General features: G+C 43.5%; 1 protein-coding gene across 1 annotated transcript in view; it reads right to left on the reverse strand.

Moving 5' to 3' along the window:
• The window catches only part of CARMIL1 (capping protein regulator and myosin 1 linker 1), a 395834-nt gene that overhangs the window by 86227 nt on the left and 295663 nt on the right, over window positions 1-13944 (reverse strand). The window contains exons 25-26 of the mRNA XM_030887178.2: window positions 12179-12307; window positions 9880-10011 (exon numbers count right to left, since the gene is read on the reverse strand). Of these exons, the coding sequence (XP_030743038.2) occupies window positions 9880-10011; window positions 12179-12307 (261 nt within the window). The remainder of the gene's footprint in view (window positions 1-9879; window positions 10012-12178; window positions 12308-13944) is intronic.

Consider the following 13944-nt stretch of genomic DNA (forward strand, 5'->3'; position numbering starts at 1 on the left):
GGAAAAATGAGGACCTAATGCCGGGGGCTTAAGTGGAGAGGAAATGTTTTGAGAATGATGAGGGCAATGAATGTACAAATGCGTTTTACACAATTGATGTGTGTATGGATTGTGATAAGAGTTGTATGAGCCCCTAATAAAATGAAAAACAAACAGGAGGAGGAAACACAGAGACAGGAAGATGAAGGAAGGGTGTCCCATGTCCCAGCTGCAGCTGCAAGCCAGGGATGCTTCCCATGACCAGAGCTTTCAGAAAAGCAGGGAGCAGCAGTTATCACATGGCAACAAAAGTCATCCACGTGGCTAACGTTACACTGGCTAGAGACTCTGAGCCATCAGAATTGTGAGGCGACACATGTCTCTTCTTATAATCCACCCAGTCAGGGCAGACATGGGAGAAGGTGCGTCTACCTTGCTTACAACTTGCTGGGCTGCTTGAAGCTGAACATGTGCATCTCACATCACTCCTTGAAATTCCCAGCCGCCATCATTTCAGATGTTGCCTTTCCCTCATTCATTCTCGCTCTTTTTCCTTCTGGAAGTCTAAATGATGTTTGCATTAGATTCTCTCACTCTATCCCAGTGCCTTAGCTTTTCTGACACCGTTTCCACTTTGTTATGCCACGTAGTAGAGAGTAGAATGGTGCCAGAGGCTTCTCTTGATTGCAATCTTCATAGAAACAGAGCACTAGCCTGTTCTGTAGTGCTGCTAGGCAGGTCTGAACCACCAACCGCTAGGCCAGCAGTTGTGCTGAGCCAGTCCTGTATTTAAACTCTGAAAACTCAGATTTTATTTTGCATGCATCTCCTCAGTGGCAATTACTACTGATGATATTTTGACTATAAAATAACTGACTAGTACTTAGTAATAGAAATTGGATGATTATCTTTAACATGACAGCTACATGTCATGTTATTTGTGAAATGAGTTGATGACTTGCCGTGACTCATTTTATGACAGTGGTTCTCAACCTTCCTGATGCTGCCACCCTTTCATACAGTTCCTCATGTTGTGTGACCCCTCCAACCATAAAATTATTATCGTTGCTACTTCACAACTGTCATTTTGCTACTGTTATGAATTGGACGACCCCTGGGAAAGGATCATTCGACCCCCAAAGGGGTCGCGCGACCCATAGGTTTAGAACCGCTGTATTATGCAGATACAGCTTCCAGGCGAATGGGCTCTGAAATATCTTTTTCTCTTACTTTGGAAAATACACAGTGTAGGAAAAAAAAAGAGAACCCAATTAGAGAACTCTTCTGGCAAAACTGAGTTAATCCTTGACAAAATGCCACCGGACTCTTTCAGGTCTCATTTCCTAAGTCAACTTGAAGTTTAACAGTGCTGCGCTTCACAGCTGAGGCCCGAGAGAAACCAAGAACTTCCCCGTCCAAGACAAACGCCCTAAAGCTCAAGTCCAGAAGAGGCAAATGAAAGTCCCCTTGTGCTCGAACATTCAGATACCTCTTATTCAGCTACTCTTACTCGAGGGATCAATGTTAGGTTCAAAAGAGAAAAAATAGGAAAAGACTTGTCATTTTAGAGGGGCACTGTACCTGAAACAGGCCAGCTCCAGAGAAAACACCAGCTATTTCCCAACAAGGAGCTTCTCGAAGCTGATGGTTTTTGATTCTCCAGGAAGTTTGCTAAGAAGGCTCGCTCTTGCTAGAGCTTTCTTAAATAATATTTTTTGAGAGACTGCTCAAAGAGCTATTTGAATTTATTCAACACTCAAACTGCCTACCCCTGACCAGGCATTACCAAACTAGAGACTACCAACGCTGGAAGGAATCTATTCCGAGGCCAAGATAACCTTGTTCAACAAGGATGCGACACAGAAAGGTTAAGACATCTTGCTTTGAGCACATGCCTAGTTAGGACCACACTCAGGACACGAATCTAGGTCTGCGAGTCCTCACATCTTTCTACTTTTCCTGTCTTCTTAAATTCATTGTAGTAAACACTTACTTTATAAAATAACCATGTGTCTGTGTGTGGGTATACTACACGCAAAACACAATTCACCCCTTTGACATTTTAGAGAATATGGAAACAGAGAAAGGACTCTGGGAAAATGTGATGCAGTAGTGAAACAAAGAAGCCTGGCTCAGCCCTAACACTAGTCAGGAGGGCATGGGAGGGACAGGCTTTGCCCCGCTGTACACAGGGTTGCTCTGAGTGGGAACGGACTCACGGTGCCTGACAGCATGACACCAACAGGGATTTGGTGTGACACTGAACCCTGACTACGAGAGGAAGACACTTTTCTACACATATTTCTATTTAAATCCAGACACGGAAAGCTACATATCAGCAGATAAATGGGGATATTGTTAAAATAGTAACAGGAAACCCACTTGGAAGGAAATGGAAAGAAAACCTCCTAGAGTTCATTGAAAGTATCAAAAACTCAAAATGTGGAACAGAATCGGAAATGGCAAGAGACCAGGCTTGCTGGTCTGATAGAGATGGACAGAGCCCTCCAGACTGTGGCCCTTAGATACCCGTCAAGCCTGGAGCCCAGTCTCCTCCTGAGGGGTCACTTTCAGATATCCCCCAAAGGGACAGGAACTAGAAACCTGGAAGGACAGAGAATCATGGAAACAGGCTGCGGGAAACAGAGACTATCAGGCCGCGTGGGCGCCCGGGACCTCGGAGGCAGTGAGGAGAGCTGCTTGCGAGGCATTGACCAAGAGGCCACAATAGCAGCATCAGGGAAAAAATACAGGGAATTGTCTACTTATATTAAAAGCAATGTTCTTTGGAGGACACATATTTACACTACTTTAGGCTTTTAAAGATTCAAATGCTTCAGGCTTCAGATTTTCGCCCACTAGCCAATAATCATTTGCTGTCATGTGGACTCTGAATGGTGGCAACCCCGTGTGTGTCTGAGTAGAAGTGTGCTACGCAGGGTTTTCCGTGGCTGGCTGATCACAAGCAGATCACCAGTACTTTCTTCGGAGGCGCTACTGTGTGGACCCGATGGCCTGGTCTTTCAGTGAGCAGCCACGCACGTTCATCATTTGCACCACTGGGAAGTCCCACAGCCTCGACTCCCTCTGAAGATTGACTCGCAAGAGTCTGTGTAAGCTACTTGGTGTAATGAGAAGGAAACGAACCCCGAAGGTACAGGAGACACTTTAGATCGAAAGAAACCATCCATGACCTTGAGAAGATGTTTAACAAGGACGTTCCTGTTGCCATCGTCTGTGCCAGTTTATCTGCTAACCCATTCTTAGTAAATCCAAGGTTCTTACAAATTTTCCAGAAGAACAAAGTAGACAATGGGCATATATAAGTAATGTTCAAAATGCGAAATACACCTGGAGAAAAGAATGGCCTGATGCATCCCTGGTTATTTAAAAAGCCTGAAAGACCTGAGATAGCATTTCTGTCCCCATAATATTGACCCACATGACAAAGGCTGACAACCTTAGTCATGGGCAGATGCGGCATGATGAGCTGCTAGAGTGCAGTTTGAGAAAGCAGAAAATGTACGTTCCGATGTAGATGTGTCTGTGTCTACGTGTTACAAGAATGTAACCTGCAGCTAGGTTAATTTTAACACTAGAGGGTACAAATGGTCTGCTCTTGACATACTAACCTAAAGGCTGGCAGGTAACCCTCATCCCCCACCCCCACCCTCCTGCCTCTCCAGCAGTGTCACAGGAGAAAAGCCTGTGGGCGAGCTGCTTCACAAAGAACACCGTCAAAGCAACTAGATGGAGACCTTTGACTGACCCATGACATGACCATGAGTTGGGCTATCCCAAAAGAACCAATCAGAAATCAGAAAGTCAAATATGCTGATATATTTACATCCTGGACTGACAAATAACCCAACCCAACCCACTGCTATTGAGTTGACTTCAACTCGTAGCAACCCTTAAGGACTGAGTACAACAGCCCCTTTGGGTTTCCGAGACTTTAAATCTTTACAGCAGTAGGGACAGCCTCCTCTTTCTCCTGTGGGGTGACTGGTGGGTTTGAAACATTGACCTAGTGGTTAGCAGCTCAATGGGTAGCCACTTGTGTCACCAGGACTCCTTCTATACCTACCAAGCAAGCAAGCAAGCAATCTGCCTCTGCTCAGAAAACGTATCTGTGGCCACAGTTAAATATAATAAAAACAACACAGAGAAATCCCTCCATACTATACTTACTCTCGCGTAGCAACATGGTTAGGCTCCAAACACTACACTGTTATGGGAAATTGGCATTAGGCAAGGGTTGGGGCATGGTTGGTGGCTGAATTACCCAACTGTTCACTCATTATTTATTAGGCATCCCCAGCACATTTGATGGTGTTCATGGAGCAGACAGCCCCCGTTCTTCTCCATGCCTTCCCTACCGCTGTAGAACCTTTGAGAATTAAGTGGTAGTGGTTGGGTATTGCCTGCCACCTGTTGCCCACCCACCACGCACCCTGGAGGACATTCCCTTTGTTTGCCCCATGTCTGCAACCCTGTTTTGCCCACTTCCTGCTCCCACCTTGTGCTGTTCCACGGTTACCCCCAACCTTTTATGGCCAGACCAGGACAGAACAAGGAGAAGCTGAACCACGGTTGACTGGCCACCGACGTTCACGTAGCCTGGGCATAGCCGAGGCCTCCTATCTATCATTTTGAGTATCCCTTGGATGTGCCGCAGGCCTTGTTCTGACCAAAAATAGGTCACTAGAGGTGCTGCCTAATAATTATTCCAAAGTTATCATGCACTTGAAGTGTTGGATAATAAGATAGTCAATAAGTAAGGAATAGGTGTAAATACAAAGGAAGGCAGAGGCTTACCATCTTAGATAATCCACATTTTCTCTCTGATTAACTTAATTTGCAAAGAGAGTAATTAGCATGCTCTGAAGTTATTTTGAGTTGTGCATCAAATCTCTGAGCACTGCAGCAATTGTTTTCTCAACAGAAAACAGAGCAAATAATTATAGAAATTTAGTCACTTCTTTAAAAGACATCCTTGAACAGGAAGATAAAAAAATGAGGAAAATTTCTTGAATGTGAAATTTCTCTAGTGTAGCTATTTTATTTTCCTACTTTAAAAAAAAAAACAATTTTACTGGGGCTCTTACAACATTCCACACATCAATTGTATCAAGCATATTTGTAGATACGCTGCCATCATCATTTTCTAAACATTTACTTTCTATTTGCGCCCTTGGTATCAGTTCCTCTTTTTTCCCTCCCTCCACCCACTCCCACCCTTATGACCCCTTGATCAATTATAAATTATTGCTGTTTTCATATCTCACACGGAGCGTTGTCTCCCTTCGCCCACATTTCTGTTGTTCATCCCTGTGGGGGAGAGGGGATTATGTGTTATTGCCGTCAGTTCTCCCTTCCTCCCCATCTCCCCCACCTCCCCCCTACTCTTATGGTATCGCTACTCCCATTTCTGTTCCTGACAGGTTTATCTGACTTGGATTCTGTGTGTCATGAGCTCTTATCTGTACCAGTGTATATGCTCCGGTGTAGCCAGAACTGAAAGGCAGGACCCGTGTCGTGATAGTGTGGGGTGAGGAAACCTCAAAGAACCAGAGGATGTGTGTTTCATAAGAGCTATACTGTGTGGTAGCTATTTTGAAGTTGGTACTGTTAGCTGCTGTTGAGTTGGTCCTGGCTCCCTGCAGTGCAGCCAATTGTTTGATACAATATTCAGCCTGGTCACAAGCATACTAGGGTTTTCATGCCTGAATGTTGCTGACAGATCAAGCATTAACTTTTGGTTGCACTTACATTAATTTCTGCAGTGTGTAAGCATGAAAGCAACGTAGGTCTTCTTTTTTTTTTGCAACGTCTTTACATTTGCATGGGATAGTTTCAGCCTGAAATAGCTGATCAGCAAAGTGCAATATGATTTTTCTAGCCATCGTCTTTGTTATTCCCACCAAACAACCTCTTGATGATGGGTCTGGGGAGAAGAAGGGGTGGGAAGGCACAGGATTCAGTTGTAAGTGACTGAACTGGGTTACTTATGATTGTCGTCCTGCTAGGTATGAAACCAGCCGTCTCAGAAGGGTGGTGGGGGAACCTCACTGCTAGCAAGAAGAAAGGAGTAGAGTGGTTCCACTGAACCTTGCTTGATACAGGCGACAGATTTGACGAGAGGATCCATAGAGGAGCGGCAGCAGCAGAACCCAAAGCAAGAGTGTGAAACGTAATGGCAGCCTTTCCAGCTCACAGAGCAAGTAAGGTGTGTGCCGGGGACCAGGAGCCTGGTGTGGGGAGGTAGGTGCCTCCGGGCACTTGCTTGGAGGCGCTGGGTTTGCTGATCCACGGAACTAGAGCGGAGTGCCTTTGGGTTGAAGTTTACGGTGCAGTGGCAATGCCCTGTGGGCGTTTATTGGCCGCCCTCAAAGAGCTTTGTAACATTGCACAGAATAAAGGCCAATGGACCCCGGTGGCTGAGGGCCTCCCTGTGAGGTACATACAGTTCAGAAGAGGCTGTCCTTTATGAATCACTGCATCCTGGGCATTTGTGATCTGTTAATATCCTTAATAAACCCATCACTGATGGTGCCCGGCTATCAAATGGTATAGCGTCTGGGGTCTTAAAGGCTTGGCAGTAAATAAGTGGCCATCCAGCTCAGAAGCAACAAAGCCCACATGGAAGAAGCACACCAGCCTGGGCGATCACGAGGTGTCGAAGGGATCAGGTGTAAGGAATCATCAGAACAAAAAATCTTACCATAGTGAATGATGGGGGGAGTGCGGAGTGGAGATCCAAAGCCCATTAGTAGGCCACTGGAGATCCCCTTGCAGAGGGGACTCGGGGAGGAGATGAGCCAGACAGGGTGTGATGTAGCAACGATGAAAAATACAACTTTCCTCTAGTTCCTAAATGCTTCCTCCCCCCGCCCACCATGATCCAAATTCTACCTTGCAAGTCTGGCTAGACCAGAGGATGTACACTGGTACAGATAGGAACTGGAAACACAGGGAATCCAGGGCAGATGATCCCTTCTGGACCAGTGGTGTGAGTGATGATACTGGGAGTGTAGTGGGAGGGTGGGTTGGAAAGGGGGAACCAATTATAAGGAACTACATGTGACCTCCTCCCTGGGGGACGGACAGCAGAAAAGTGGGTGAAGGGAGACATCAGACAGGGCAAGATATGACAAAATAATAATTTATAAATTATCAAGGGTTCACGAGGGAGGGGGGAGCAGGGAAGGAGTGGGGAAAAATGAGGACCTGATGCTAGGGGCTTAAGTGGAGAGCAAATGTTTTGAGAATGTCGAGGGCAATGAATGTACAGATGTGCTTTACAAAATTGATGTATGTATGGTTTGTGATAAGAGTCGTAGGAGCCCCTAATAAAACGATTTTTTTTAAAAAAGAAAAAGGAAAAAAAAATAAACCCATCACTGAGAATATTGCCTGTAAGTTCTGTGTCGCCATTGCCATCGGTCATTGAAGCCCACTGAAGGGGGGGCAGTGCTCTGGGAGAGAGGACTGGAGGGTGGGGCATGTCTGACTCAGAAATTGGCCTTAGGCAGCTGGTGTTGATGATTCTTTTCCTTCCCTCTGTGAAGTTAGTGGAGGTCAGATGCCACTCCCGTGTCATTTCCTTTTACACTCACAGCGACCATATGTTTAACAGAAACACTGCCCAGTCCTGTGTCACCCTCACAAGCGTTGCTAAATTTGAGCTTGTTGTGGCAACCCCTGTGTCAGTCCATCTTGTGGAAGGCGTTCCTGTGTTTGATGAACCTCTATGCTAAGCATGTTACCCTTCTCCATATAGTAGTCCTTTCAGATAACATGGTCAAAATACAGATGACAAAATGCCATCGTTTTCTTTTCTAAGGAGCATTTTGGCTATATTTCTTCCTAAACAGGTTTGTTTGTTCTTCTGGCAATCCATGGGATATTCAATACTTTTTGCCAATACCATAATTCAAATGCATAAATTCTTCATTAGGTTTCTTTAACAAAATGTGGATCATAACAACTTATGGGTAACAATGGCAATTCCAGAACACTTAATTGTGCTCCTGTGGAACCTGTACATAGACCAGCAGGCAATGGTTCTAACAGAACAAGGAGATACTGCAGAGATTACTGAAGAGTGGGGAGTGCTCTGGGAGAGCCGACTGGGGGCCAGAAGGTTGTGCATCAGGGTTGTATCCTTTCACCACCCTTATTCCATCCGCACGCTGAGCAAATCATCCGAGAAGCTGGACACTATGAAGACCTTGGTATCAGGACCGAAGGAAGGCTTATTAACAACTTGAGCTATGCAGGTGACACAACCCAATTTGCTGAAAGGGAAGAGAATTTGAAGCATTTGCTGATGAAGATCGATGATCAGTCTTTAGTATGAATTACAATCCAGTGTAAAGAAAACAAAAATCTTTACAACTGGATTAATAGACAACAGCATGACACATAAATGAAGATTTAAGTTGTCAAGGATTTCATTTTACATGGATCCACAATCAACAAGTTGTAGTCAAGAACAGAACAGCATATTACAAGGGGAAAATACGCTGCAAAAGACCTTTTCAATGTACTAAAAAACAAAGGTGCACTTTGAGGATTAAGGTGTACTTGAACCAAGCCCTGGTTTATAAAGTTAACTGAAGAAAAATTGGTTACTCTTGTTGTTGCCAATTGTTGAGTAGATTCCAACTCGTGGTGACTCCATGTATGCAGAGTAGAACTGTGCTCTTTCAAGTTTTTCACCACTAATGTTTTGGGAAGTAGACTACCTTGCCTTTCTCCTGAGGTCCCTCTGGAAAGATTCAAGTCACCAATCTTTTGACTAGTAGTCAAGTGCTTAACTGACCGTAACCCTAGGGACTCTTAAAGTTACTTTATCTACTAAAATTTCTGAAATCTCCCTTCCTCCCGCCTCCCGGGTTTAGTCATAGAACCTACAGGAGATCCCCTGCTACTTCAGGTCCTTGTAACTTCGTTCTAAATTCTTCTCCTTTCTTTCAACCAGCTCCTTGATACTTTCATTATCTATTTACTTCAGCAGACTCCCCAGATAAGCAGTGTCTAAGCACTGGAAGCTCAGCTCCTATCAGCGTTCTCATCACTGCATCACATCACTTTGTGAGGGTTAGGGCTTGTGTCACGTGGTTGTACCTGTGGGAAGGTAGGGGTGGAGTCCAACCCCTCAATCAGGACATAGCCTAATGATGTCTCCTTAGGTGTGTGGCCCATGGAGAAGAGATACTGTGGAAAACTGGGCTTCTACTTGGCCGTCTACTTCCAGCTTGATTGGATCCTGTCTGGCTTCTGAGGACCATTGACCATGGGAGCTGGCAGTGCTCTGCCCTGTGCTTGCCAAACTTGGATCCATGCAACTCTGTACCCACCAGCCTAGAATCTCCCAGCTTCCCAATTTGACTTCCTGATTCATCAGACCCAGGGACTTGAGCTGGACTGGGCTAGGTAGGCTGCTTCCTTATAAAACATTATTTATTTATAAATTTATTTCTCAGTAGAGTTCTTTCGCACACATATGGTGCCACTGATATTGTTTCTTTAGAAAACCCAGGCCAATACACACATGTAATTAAGAACGGACCTATTTCCTGAAGCAGACCTCTTTCTCTAAGAAGAAACTGATCATTCCCTTATCAAAAAGCCACTGGTAACATCACATAGTGAGTATATTTATATTTACCATCAAAGAGAAAATTGAGTTTTGAGAGATTTCTTGTCCTTATTATGCAAGCCATTAATCCAAACCATTAAAAAAGTTGGAAAAGACACACTCTTCAATTGTTTACTACACACACACACACACACACACACACACCCCAAAAACCAAATGTAGCTAGGGTACAAATGCTGTCACACATACTTGAATCATAACAATTTCACTTTCTAAAATAGTAACCCACAAACCTTTAGTTGTTCATCTACGACTCTTGTAACTTCCCCAGCCATTGAATCCAGGGTCTCCTGAATTGGACTGGAGGACAAGCCGCTGGCCCCTGCCCAAGATGCACCACCAACATGGTACAAATTTGGTAACAACTGAAACAAAACAAGACAGAATTAACCTTTACACAAGCGGAAAAAAAAAAAGAAGAAGCATCAAAGTCTTTGTAGAATTAATAAAAAGGCTGGAGAAAGACAATAGTTGAAGAAATATTATTAGGGATAATTTCTTCTTGATTAAAGACAATGAGTAATTACAGATGAAAAACTGAGACCCAGACTCTTTACAGGCAGACAATAAGTTACAATGATCTATGGAGATAATTGGCTGGAGATTAGGAGAATTCTAATTAGGTGGCCATTTCTCTTATTAACCAGTCTGAGACCACAGGAACACTCCTATTGCCGCCTGGTACCTTAATGTTAACATCCACAGTATGAACATATAAACACACAGGGTATGACTTATAGATCAATCTTCTTCCAGTGACATTCAATGATGGTGTGCTTCTAGTACCAGTCAGGGCTAGGTCCCAAATTTTGAAACTATCTAACAGTCCTCTCTCTACCAAGTCACACTCAGAGGAGGCAGAGGGGACGTTTATGGTATCAGCTTGGAATGAGGATCCATTTTTCAATGAGTCATTCTTCAGTTAGAGTGCACCCCCCATCCTCTAGATTCCTTACCCATTACACCGAAACACTGGTCAGAGTGGCTATCAAAGGAGGAAAAATAAAAGTAAAATGGACTTAATTCTTTATTTTTTGATCAGTTTATTGGGGGCTGTTATAGCTCTTATCATAATGCATACATCCATACAAAGTGTCAAGCACATTTGTACATATGTTGCCACCATCATTTTCAAAACATTTGCTTTCTACTTGAGCCCTTGATATCAGCTCCTCATTCCGCCCCCACCCTCCCTCACTCATGAACCCTTGATAATTTATAAATTATTATTTTTTCATGTCTTCCACTGACCGCCGTCTCCCTTCACCCACTTTTCTGTTGTCCGTCCCCCTGGGAAGGGGTTATATGTAGATGGTTGTGTTCTCTCCCCACCTTCCCCTTTCCCTCCTAGTATCACTACTCTCATTATTGGTCCTGAGAGGATCATCTGTCCTAGATTCCCTGTGTTTCCAGCTCGTATCTGTACCCATGAACATGCTCTCATCTAGCCAGATTTGTAAGGTAGAACTGAGGTGGTCATGATAGGGGGGAAGGGGAAGTGGGAAGCATTAAAAAAGCTAGAGGAAAGTTGTGTGTTTCATCAGTGCTATGCTGCACCCTGACTGGCTCATCTCTTCCTTGTGACCCTTCTGTAAGGGAATGTCCAATTGTCTACAGATGGGCTTTGGGTCTACACTCTGCACTCCCCCTCATTCACAATGATATGATGTTTTTGTTCTGGGTCTTTGATGTCTGATACTTGATTCCTTCGACAGCTCGTGGTCACACAGGCTGGTGTGCTTCTTCCATGTGGGCTATGTTGCTTCTCAGCTAGATGGCCTCTTGTTTATCTTCAAACCTTTAAGACCCCAGATGCTATATCTTTTGATAGCTGGGTACCATCAGGTTTCTTCCCCACCTTTACTTATGTACCCATTTTGTCTTAAGCAATCGTGTTGGGAGGGTGAGCATCACAGAATGCCACGTTATTAGAACAAAGTGTTCTTGCATTGAGGGAGAACTGGAGTAGAGACCAAGTGGAAATTGACTTAATTCTTAAGTGACACACAAATTAGTTTCAAACACAAAAGAATGAATGAATGAAGCTTCTCTAATATTCAGGGCCCTAAAGTATCCTTTACACTGACCCTCTGCTTTTGTAGAAAGGAGACGAAGAAAAAAATCATCTGGCTAGACATTAGTCCTCTGGGAAGGGGTAGGGAAGTCAAGGAAGTTAGAAGTAGATTTGAAAATTGAATTTACAAACACCTTTTCGTTGTGGAAATTTTAAAAATACACATAAATACGTGACAAGTACAAGAAACATCCAAAAGCCTCTGCTGGACACACATCTCTATGTCCAACATTCCTTTCATCTGAATCCCTACCAACTTCCTGGTCTGCCTTGCTCCCACCAATGTTGGTCCCAATCATAGTTTTATATTTTATACAATAAGATTTTTATTATTAATTCATTCATGCAACATCTTCTCTGTATCACAAATCCTGAAGACTTTACTATTCTTCCCAAGGGCCTTGATCTTCATCTGTTTTTAAACACAAGACACTCACATTGCTTGGCACGGAACTCACCGTTTTAGAGTTCTTGGCATCGCGCATGAGCCTTTCCGCTGATTTTAAATCTTCCTGAACAGCATCTCCCTCACAGTTTCGTAGAGAGTTGAGGTGGTCTTGCACTTTCACGCAGATTCTGTCGATCATCTGCTCCCAACCAGAAAAATGACAGCAGACATCAGTGACGGGGCAGCAGGTGTGGAAGCAGAAGGAACCACAAAACGAATGAGGGTGAGAAACTTCAAGAATGTAGCTTATGAGCAACTCACATTTTCATTGAACTATCTAAATGAGAAAGAAGCCTTTGGTAGCATGACTTCTAGGAAAAGAGGAAGGGAGGGTGAGAGAGAGGGAGAGGAAGAACGCGGGAAGGAAGGAAGAACAAGAGAGGAGTAATCAGTCTCCTGTGCTGCTTCAGAAAACCAGCATGGAGAACAAAAGTGATTTATTTCTTGCTGACTAAACTGTGAACGTTTCTTGGTGATTCAGTCGCACTTTGCTATGGTAACTTTCCTTCACTAATTTTTCCAAAAACAATTGCATTGACCTATAATTCACATACCATACACTTCAATGGTGTAAATATAATAAAAAGATGGTACAATCATGACAATTTTAGAAAAGTTTCTTCATTCTTGTATTCATTATTACTAGTTCATCATTACCTCTCAACTCCCCTTGTGATAACCCTAAGAAACTATTTATCCAGTTACTGTCTCTATAGATTTATCTATCCTGAATTTCATAAAAAGAAAATCATAGAAAAAACCTCAATAGTAAAATAAAACACACAAAAAATCTCAATCTAAGAGAAAACCTAAGATAAAAATAGGTCAAGTGGGAAAATAAGTAACAATATGTTAAATTTTAACCTAACTCTATCTGCAGTAATCCACTTCCAATGCACTCTGTCTAAGGGCAAGACTATTGACATTCCCGGTTCCAGGTCCGGGGAAATTCAATGGGAGTCTAACCCAAGTGGGGACTCTGCAAGTGGATTTTGGTCTTTCACTGTCATTCATAGCCCTCTGCAAACCAGATTGTTCAGAATTTAAGCTCTAATACAACCCCTCCTCTGATCTTGGATTTTATTATTTACAATCCTTGGATCACATGGGCTGGTGTGCTCCTGTATGGATTTAGCTGACACTTCACTTAGATGGCTGCTTCTTTAAGTCAAGCCTTTAAGAACCCATTTTCAATTCTTTCTGATAGCTAGACATCCTCTGATTTCTTTATCACAGTTTGCTGTAGCACCCATATCTTCAGGGGCCGCTTCTTTAAGGCAAGTATTATGAGCAGGGGCACATAGTAATAACTAATTGTTCTTAGAATAGGGATTATGGTTATGTCCTTCACTAACATTTAAAAATCTTTTTTTGGGGGGTGGGGGGGTTTAAAATATGCTCAGCAAAAGATACGCCATATGCCATTTCAACAGAGTCAATGTGTTACAGCAAATTATGCAATTCAGTGACATGCTTTACCTTATTCAAGTTGTGTAATCATCCTTGCTATTATTAACTTTCATGTGTACCAGGACCCTGGGTGCTGCAATCAGTTAACACATTTAGATACTAACCCAAAGGCTAGAGGTACAAGCCCAGAGGTCCCTTGGAAGAAAGACCTAGTGATCTACTTCTGAAATATTAACCACTTACACCCAATGGGGCCGAGTTCTATTCTGACACACATGGCATCCCCATGACTAGGAGTCAAAGTGACAGCATATGGGTGCTAGACTTAGTGCTCAGTACCAGGGAAACTGAGAAATGGAAGGTGTA

This window comes from Echinops telfairi, unplaced genomic scaffold (genome assembly GCF_000313985.2).
Source record: "Echinops telfairi isolate 266 unplaced genomic scaffold, ASM31398v2 ScPeMD7_5868;HRSCAF=6743_0, whole genome shotgun sequence".
Lineage (NCBI taxonomy): Eukaryota > Metazoa > Chordata > Mammalia > Afrosoricida > Tenrecidae > Echinops > Echinops telfairi.